The sequence below is a fragment of the Miscanthus floridulus genome, chromosome 14 (assembly GCF_019320115.1).
Source record: "Miscanthus floridulus cultivar M001 chromosome 14, ASM1932011v1, whole genome shotgun sequence".
NCBI classification, from domain to species: Eukaryota; Viridiplantae; Streptophyta; class Magnoliopsida; order Poales; family Poaceae; genus Miscanthus; species Miscanthus floridulus.
Window position 1 is genome coordinate 16704216 of NC_089593.1, and position 9706 is coordinate 16713921.

General features: G+C 44.4%; 1 protein-coding gene across 1 annotated transcript; it reads left to right on the plus strand.

Moving 5' to 3' along the window:
• Positions 1–1831: 1831 nt before the first annotated feature.
• Positions 1832–4900, plus strand: LOC136505128 (probable purple acid phosphatase 20). The gene is made up of 3 exons (XM_066500228.1): positions 1832–2183; positions 3371–3662; positions 3758–4900. Exons 1-3 carry the CDS (start codon positions 1914–1916, stop codon positions 4636–4638), a joined length of 1443 nt encoding a protein of 480 aa, XP_066356325.1. The 5' UTR covers positions 1832–1913; the 3' UTR covers positions 4639–4900.
• The last annotated feature ends 4806 nt before the right edge of the window (positions 4901–9706 follow it).

Sequence of the window (9706 nt, forward strand, 5' to 3'; positions counted from 1 at the left end):
TTAACTTTAACTAGGTTTATAGAAAATGCATGCAACATTTATATCTCCAAATAAGTTTATTATGAAAGTATATTCAACGATCTACATAATAATACTAATTATGTACCATAAATATTAATGTTTTATTAAATATATTTGATTAAAGTTAAAAGTTGTTGACTTTTTGGAAGCAAGAATGACTCTTTTTAAAGACAGATGGAGTAGATTGATTGATTGTATCATAAATATTAATATTTTTTAAATATATTTAGTCAAAGTTATAAATTGTTGATTTTTTGAGAAGCGAGAATGACTCTTTTTGAGACCGAGGGAGTAGATTGATTGATTGATATTGATATATATAGTTATTACTATAAAAATACTGCATTACGTAGCTAATAGATGGATGTCGGCCAAAAAGACCAGTAGTAAAAAAAACTTAGCAATAGCGCTAACAAAAAAATCATTTAGGCTTTGTTTGTATGTTATCGAATTCACATTAATCCACACGCGTTGGGTTGGATCGGGGTAAAATTTAATTTAACTTTCGCTCTAATCCATCCCAACACATATAGATTAATACGAATCCAGACTATATCCAAACAAGACCTTACTAAGACGTTCTTGAAGGGAGGCAATTGCATGGTGATGCCAAAGTGGACTAGGTTTTGACGTGGACACTGGCCACGTGTGCCTCGTACCTGGTCAAGCAATTGTTGCTGGCCGATCTCCCGCCAGCGGTGACACGTGACAGACGTCATTGAGCTTCTAGTCGGCAGAAACAATAATCTCCATTCACACACACAATAAAAACTAAGGCCCTATTTAGACCATAAAGCTAACAATTACTCACTAAGCTTCTTCTAGTTGGTAAAAACAGATGTCACTAATAACTATTTCATGGGTTAGACCGAACTAGTTAATAGTAACAACTAATATTAGCGTAGAAGGAGGCCGTTAGTTGTGCCTTCATCCCATGGTCTAAAAAAAATACATGGGACTTAGCCATAGATAAACATCCATTCAATGCCCTTCACGGACATTTTCAAACGAGGCAATTTGGTACCGTTAGGCTTAAGCTTATCAGTCACAATCAGCTCTATTTTTTAGTCATGAGAACAGTGGTTTTCTCTCACAATAAATCAGCCCTATAAATCAGCCGTAGCAACAATAAGCTATGCAGAACCTGGCCAAAAACTAATGCCAATGTGGACTAGGTTTCGTCAAAGGTGGACACGTACCTGGTAGTGGTAGTACGTATATACTACCTGGTCAAGCTGATGTGGCTGGTCCATCTCCCGCCAGCCGAGGCCGAGCCACCCACACGTGACTAACATCAGTGGCGTTGTTCTAGGCCTTGTTTAGATCACCTCCAAATTCCAAGTTTTTTCACTTTCTTTCCATCACATCAATTTTTAGCTGCTTGCATGGAGTATTAAATGTAGGTAAAAAAAATAACTAATTACACAGTTTAGTTGGAAATCACGAGATGAATCTTTTAAGCCTAGTTGGTCCACGATTAGACAATATTTACCAAATAAGACGAAAATGATACTATTCATCAGGTTGAAAAAACTTTCAATCTAAACAAGGCCTAGTCGGCTGGAACAAAAACCGCCGCCCACCGAGAAGAAACACGGCCCTCCCTCAGCCCCAGTTTGGCAGTTCCCTCTTGCTGCACTCAAGCAGTCAACAAAAGCTTCTCTGCCTCCTCTCCCTGTTTCTTGTTCAGACGCCCAAAACATTAATTAGCAAAACAAACAAGTCACCTACTAGTATGGTTGACAAAAAACGGCATATGCGAACGACAGATTCGTGCCTGACACGCCGGACGAAGTAGTTGTCCGTTCACTCATCGTACCTCATTGATTTGTGATCATATACATCCATCCAGGCAGCTGGATGCTGGATGACCTCGTGTGCTGTTCTTATAAATGCCGGCCAGCCATTCCCCTCCACTTTCCATTTCCGCTTGCATGCTCCAAAGCCGTCTTAGATTCAGGAAACACCGAGAGCAACAAGTTATTGTGCCAGTGGCCGCCATGGCAAGAAGCAGGAGCATGGCGGCGCTGGCGCTCCTCGTCCTGGCCTCCTCCGCGCTGCCCGCGTCCGTCGCCGTGACGTCGCCGTACGTTCGGCCGCCGCCCAGGGCCACGCTGTCGCTGCCCCGGGACGACGACGCCGACGGCCAGACGCCGCAGCAGGTACGCCTTCCTCTGTGTCGCTCTGCTCTCAAGCAAGATGTGCTTCGGCGGTTCCAGTGCCTTGGCCGCCTGTGTTTCGCCGAGCTAGTGGAAAGCCCGAAAACCTGACCACCACCAGGTTCTGAATTCTGAATGCTGCCATGTCATTGGGCACTACTGAACCTGCGTTCGTGCAGCGACCTCGCTTCACTTGTTGCAGCAAGTTTGCTCCGATCCATTTGTGCTACTGAATACTGATGATCCGCCGTGCGAGTGCAATTACTTACTTGCATATGGTGACCATGTACGTTGTCGGTGGGGTGGTTTCTTTTTGCTGTCCAACTCGATCGATTAGCTAGACAACACTGGATCGATTAGGATTAGCACACAAGGGATTGTCTGTTTGCGACCGCATTCAGTGAGTCAAACTCCGACCAGAAAGAAAGAATCAAAGAAAGCATCCTGCATTCCTGCGTGGCCCCACGAGCGTCCTTCGTCTTCGTCATGTGATACAGCGTGGCGTTTCTGTCGTTCACCATCGGCTTATAAAGTATGTACGTCCAGTAGTATAATACTTGTACGAGGGAAGTTGAAGGTAGGAAGGAATTGTGGTGCCTGTCACGACATTTTTGGTTGGATTTTTTTTTTTTTTTACATAAGGTTTCTTGGTTGGATTCCTAGGGAGCAGGAACAAATATAGCTGAATAAATATGTACGTGTTCACACAGCTGGGGCTGGGAAAGAGCTTGACCTGATGATTTTGCGTCTGTTTAGTAGTTAGCATCAAGAACGGGCCGGGGGTTGAGTGAGACAGTGACCGCACCACTGACAGAGAGGGGAGAAGAGAAGACGAGAGACAAGAAGCTCCTTTCGGATTCTTCCGGGTTTCTTGCTTTCCCATTCATCCCCCGCGCCGCGCCCCCGTGTCATCGTAGCGTATCGTCCCTGACGACGCACGTCGTGCCGGTTGGGTTCCGCTTATCTGCCTTGCTGTTTCTTGTGATTGTGACTAATCATGGGCGACGCATGACAATTAGCTTTAGGTTAGTGTTACTGATAGTGATAGGGCAATGCATCGATCGACCATCAGAGCTAATGCTCTGCTGCGGTCGTTACAATCATGAGTCACCCCTGTTTCTTTCCTACGTTTTCCCCGTCAGTCATTGCAAAACGCAAAGAATTTGAACACTTTTTCTTGGAAACTCCAGGTGCACATATCAATGGTAGGGCCTGACAAGGTGCGGGTATCATGGATCACCGACGACGACGCGCCGGCGACGGTCGACTACGGCACGTCGTCCGGCCAATACCCCTTCTCCGCGACCGGAAACACGACGACCTACTCCTACGTGCTCTACCACTCCGGCAACATCCACGACGCCGTCATCGGCCCGCTCCAGCCCAGCACCACCTACTACTACCGCTGCAGCGCCAGCCCGTCGCGGGAGCTCTCCTTCCGCACGCCGCCGGCCACCCTCCCCTTCAAATTCGTCATCATCGGTAAATGCCCATAATCTTGTACATTTTGTGCATGTCCCGCCGCAGCTGGGCTCGTGATTTGATGGACACGGCAATGGCGTCGCTATATGTTGCAGGTGACCTCGGTCAGACGGGGTGGACGGCTTCCACGCTGAAGCACATCGCCGCCGCCGACTACGACATGCTCCTGCTCCCGGGCGACCTGTCCTACGCCGACTTCGTCCAGTCGCGGTGGGACTCGTACGGCCGCCTCGTGGAGCCGCTGGCCAGCGCGCGGCCGTGGATGGTGACGCAGGGTAACCACGAGGTCGAGAAGCTGCCGCTGATCGAGCCCACGCCGTTCAAGGCGTACAACGCGCGGTGGCGCATGCCGTACGACTACGCCGCCGCCGCGCCGCCGTCGGGCGACAACCTCTACTACTCCTTCGACGTCGCCGGCGGCGCCGTGCACGTCCTCATGCTCGGCTCCTACACCGACTACGGCGCCGGCAGCGCGCAGCTCCGCTGGCTCCGCGCCGACCTCGCGGCGCTCGACCGCAGGAGTGGCAGGCCGGCGTTCGTGCTCGCGCTGGTGCACGCGCCGTGGTACAACAGCAACGAGGCGCACCAGGGGGAGGGCGACGCCATGCGGGACGCCATGGAGGCGCTGCTGTACGGCGCGCGCGTCGACGCCGTGTTCGCGGGCCACGTCCACGCGTACGAGAGGTTCGAGCGCGTCTACGCCGGCAAGGAGGATCCCTGCGCGCCCGTGTACGTCACCATCGGTGACGGCGGCAACCGGGAGGGGCTGGCGGACAAGTACATCGACCCGCAGCCGACGATCTCGGCGTTCCGGGAGGCCAGCTTCGGGCACGGCCGGCTCGAGGTGGTGAACGCCACGCACGCGCTGTGGACGTGGCACCGCAACGACGACGACGAGCCGGTCGTCGCCGATCAGGTGTGGATCAACAGCCTCGCGGCCAACCCGGCTTGTAACAGAAGCAAGAAGAAGATGTGACGCACGACGACAAGGTGGTTGTCTTTACTAGCTTGGAGTTGTTAGATTGAATTTATAAACTGTTGTTCCCCGAAAAAATATATTCATAAATTGGTTGTGTAATGTAAATATTCATACTTCGATAGTGTTTGGTTGCAAACGGTAACGGAATATATTGTGACACCGAGAGTGGCCCCATAAAGAATAACCGTTTGTATGGAATTGAATTTATTTTAATAATCATAATTTAGACACATATTAATTAAGTTAATATAGTTATATATCGATTATATTTGTATATTATTGTTGGCTATACGAGAGAAATACTTATGTGTTACATTTCTACCGTAGAAGAGCGAGTGGAAGAGCGTGTTATAAGTTGCAAAGTGGAAACATAGAATTGTGATTTATAAAATCAATTTTCATCTCTCATCCTATGAATTTGAGATAGGCTTACATGTGAACTTTGGAAAGTGGTGAAATGTTAAATTCTAAGCCAAATAGCCTAATTTATTAAGTAGTTTTCAATTCTTCCAAATGAAAGGATCCAAACAGCCCCTTACATTTTTTGACATTTTTGGACTTCCGGTATTTGAAGCTGATCCAGAAGCCTAGGTTCAAGTGTCGTTTGGGCTCCAAATAAAATGTAATAATGTATCGAGATGCTGTCTAATTTTTTTTCCTTTTTCCCCCAAAACACAATACAAACATTGAGAACCACATACATCGATACACACTTGTCCCTAATGCACACGCACAAACCCCATTTTATGCGCATCTTTAAGAGATTCTTATCGCTAAATCTTGAAATAACTAGCATTCTTTAGTAAAGAGAAAAAGAACGAAGTACAATGTTCTGCAAGAAAAAAACTAATCATATGCTTCCCCCATCAGAAATATAATTACATTTGGATTTATTTTAAGTCAAACTTATTTTGTTTTGGTGATCAATTCTTGTACAACACCACATTGATGGCATTTTTAGGGGCAGCTAAAATCTCTAACTTGGCGGTTGGTGTTACAGGTCAACTCTACAAACAGAGGGTATTTCTAGCTAGGGGCAACATAGACAAATATGTGCACTATAAAAAAAATCAACACCTTTTCGAGTTAAGTCCTATGGAGACAAATATTGTACCAAAGATGTATATATCAATGAGACCTACAACTTTGAAATTGATGAGTTTTCATTTAATAGTCTAGTGTCCCAAAATAATGTTTTAAAGGATTTTATTTTTAAATTCAAAATTTTATTTTTTTTCAAACTGTCTCGAATGAACATGAGTCCAATATCAAAGTTGTAGTGCTCGATATATAAAATTTTCTAGTTCAAACTTTTTATATTCGAAATCATTTAAAGGCCCAAATCTTCACTACAAGATTCACTAAAGTTGGTACAGAAGCATAAGATTGTTCACTTATCAGAAGTGATTGTGTGGTGGGATGGTAGGAGAGACTCATATGAACCATAAGTCTTGGATTTATGCTTAAATTCCCAGTAGGCACATATATTTTGATTGCATTCTGCGGATATTTTTGTACAACCCATTTTTATTTTGTACAAAATGACTTTTAGAGGCGGGCCATGTTTCTGGCTGAGGCGGTTGCACACTTGAGTAGAGGAACAAATCATCTCTAACCACATATAAAAAGCAGGTATATGGTAGTGAGGAGGGTATAGAGGCAATACGGAACTGCAACTCAAGGGATCTCGGTTTTGGTGGAGAAGGAAGAAGACAATGAGGCGAGGTCAACCATGGGGGCCGAGGAGAAGGTAGAGGGGTGGCTCTAATTTGTCATGGGGGAGGGGGAGGGGGCGTTAGGAGAAGATATAGGGAGGGGTGGCCGTTGGGCTTGGTCCAAAATAAAGAGAGGATGTGGAGATGTGGCACTATTATGAAAAATAACATAGAGTAACACATAAACCTATATCTAAATTAACCAATTGCACTATATCATTAACAATAATATAAAGTATCCTGAATCTAAATCATCTACGATGATAATTATAAAAGTTTCCAAAAATTCTTTGATAATGGTTATAAATTATTTACTCATTGTTTGGGTGCATCATATGTTGGGGACCTAAGAGAAAAGGTCCAATTATTGGTTCAAGATGCATAAGTGTAAGCATTTAGAGCATGCTTGTAAATTATGGAGGCTCATTTGTAATTATAAACCCCACCAATAGAGTATATGAAAATAACCACCTCTCACCTTCTGAATAAAAACACCTTCTGAATAAAAAGGGGGACAAATGCATGTTGAAGGGACACTTAGCCTCCCACTCATTTGCTATCTCTCTCTCTCTCTTCCTTCTTTTTGCGGTCTTAGACCAACACTCATGTTATTATTATTAATATATGGAAAACTAACTTAGATCTGTGTGTGTCGCTATGCATATACATATGTACATGAAGAGATGAACGTGTCAATTTTCAAGCCAAACATATAAAGGTTTTGACAAAACATATGTCGAACACATATGAAGGTATGGTACCAATGCAAAGATGAAAAATATAACAATGAATAGAAAAATATACAAAGTAGTTGATAAATCAACCGTATAACAAATGATGTCCGGGAAACTTGCATTCAACACTAAGGAACATGAGTACCCACTTAAGAGCGGTGCTTAGATACAAAGATATGGACGCAACACTAGCAGATAGTTGCAAGCTTGTACTATTAGAAGTTTGGCAGTAGGCCAATATTGTAGTGGCACACATGAACCATGTAGTAGTAGATCAGCTGAGATTGGCCATGTACTACTAGTACAAGTAGTTGGCGTACTCACAATACTCTAGTGTAGCTTGTAGAGGAAATAGAATTGTGTACATAAACTAGTCTATGCAATAAAGCAAAGGCAGTTCAGTTGCCACACATATTTAGAGTTTTAGAGTCGTGCTTGTGTGTGTTCTCTGTTCTCACCCTTCTTCAACCTTTGGCCATGAGTGAGTGTGAGTGCCACTTTCTTCTGTGCAATCAAGGCATACAAAGCATCATAATTGCATGTGCTTTTCTTTCAGATGAAACAATTGAAACATTTGTGTGGGTATTGCAGACACCGAAGGAAGCAATGGGAGGAATGGCATCAATGAACATCGTGATGGACAAGGCAATGAAAGTTGTAATAGCTCAAGTATTCTTTTTTTGACACATAGATGTTGCAAGTTCCATGTGTTCAACAAAGCATGCGAGAAGTTTGGTTGGCTAATAAAGAGCCACAAAGAATTTGCAGATGAATTTGACTACTGCATTAACTACATTGAAACACTAGAAGAGTTTGAAACATTGGAGCATAACATTGAGAAGAAGTACAATATGCATCGCAATGAATATTTCCCAAACATGTCTTCAACCAAGTCCATGTGCGCACCCGTATGCTTCAGGAAATGCTTCTTCTCCTGCACAAGCACAACAGGAGATATAAGATTATGAACGCATTATTCAAGAAAATGGTGCACCCAAGTAATGTAATTTTGTAAGTGCAATCAAGCTCTAAAGCGGGTTTTGGTGATAATGACCACATAACTAAAGGACTAATGAGATTTATTGAGTTGACAAGCAGGTGATATGTTTATGAGGATAACATTTACAATGGTGGAGCCCTCAATCATAAAAGGATGTGGTGCTATACTTAAAGCAGGCATTTAAATTCTTTTGTGTTTTGAAATTGAGTATAGGAAATGCCGCACTATAAAGAGAGATACAATGCACAAGCTTTAATGCGCAACCAAGTGCTCAAAATACCCACCATAGAAATCCTCAAACCAAGCCAAGCCATCCAAATACCTAACTCCTACCCTTTGCTGTTGTAACTAGAGCGGCACTATCGCACATATCACAGCATGTCGCTGTCGATGTTTGACCACCGATAGCCTGCCATGGGGGTAGCCGGGGCAGTATGTTCGGGCTCCGGCGTATGCAGAACTCGATGGTTAACGTAAAAGACAGTCGATTTATCCTGGTTTAGGCCCTCGATCGTGGATCGAGTAATAACCCTACATCCAGTCGGCGTTAGCCTTTGCGTTGGATTGATTATGAAGTGTTGTGTTGTACAATTGTTCTGTTTAACCCTGATCCAAGGTGCTTTGCCCTCCTTTATATAGTCAGGAGGCCAGAATCCTAGTCGGTTTACAATAAGAGTTCCTAGTAGGATTACAGAGTAATACTACTACTAAGATTACAGGAGGAGAATCCTAATTGGACTAGGTCTTCTTCCTTCCTTGTGGGGTATCCTATGGGTCCCGTACCGATAAGCCCCCGAGCACTTCATGGTTGAGTTCTGGAAGCCTCGTCTTGTTCCTTCAGGTCTTGTCGAGTAAGAACAAGCGTCGTTCGAGTGCTTTCTTGAGTGAAACCATGTAGCGCTTCTTGAGATCTTCGAGTGGTGTGTGCTTTTTGAAGAAAAAATACATCCATCTGGGTGTAGCCCCCGAGCCTCTTGCTGTTTGGAACAAGGAGCTGGAGGGTCTTGTCTTGAAGAAGTCTTCTTAGTGACGTGCACTTTTTTGAAAAAAGCGCACTCACTGAGTGTAGCCCCCGAGCCTCTTGCTATTTGGAACAAGGACCTGGAGGGTCTTGTCTTGAAGAAGTCTTCTTGGTGACGTGCGCTTTTTCGAAAAAAGTGCACTCACTGAGTGTAGGCCCCGAGCCTCTTGCTATTTGGAACAAAAAGTTAGAGGGTCTTGAATCTGAGTTGTTTGATAGAACCGTATACCTCTCCTTTTGCAGCCCCCGAGCATATATCCGGGTTGTTTTGTTTAGGAAGAACTCGGAAGCAGGGTTTTGGTATATTCTTCTGGTAGTCTGCTGTTGTCATATGTAGTTGTATGGTGGTGGTTGAGTTTGAATACCTTTTGTTCACGGGTTGTACTGTGTCGGTATATTCTTCCGAATATGCTTGTCTTCGAGTATTGTTCCCTCTCGCCTGAGTCTTCCATTATTGAGTCCTATCTTTTCACTGTGTCCTTTGTTAGTCTTATTTTGTTGGTACTCCTAGTCCATGTGCACCGCTCCTTTGGTCTATAAATACCCTCCCGGAGTGCTTGCTTTCATCCATTCAACATTGTGTTGAAACCTTTGT

Bases quoted from the DNA above. Each gene is read 5' to 3' on its own strand.
- LOC136505128 (XM_066500228.1), top strand. From the start codon at position 1,914: ATGCCGGCCAGCCATTCCCCTCCACTTTCCATTTCCGCTTGCATGCTC. The intron at 2,184-3,370 runs GTACGCCTTCCT...TGGAAACTCCAG, and splicing joins ACGGCCAGACGCCGCAGCAG to GTGCACATATCAATGGTAGG. The intron at 3,663-3,757 runs GTAAATGCCCAT...TATATGTTGCAG, and splicing joins CTTCAAATTCGTCATCATCG to GTGACCTCGGTCAGACGGGG.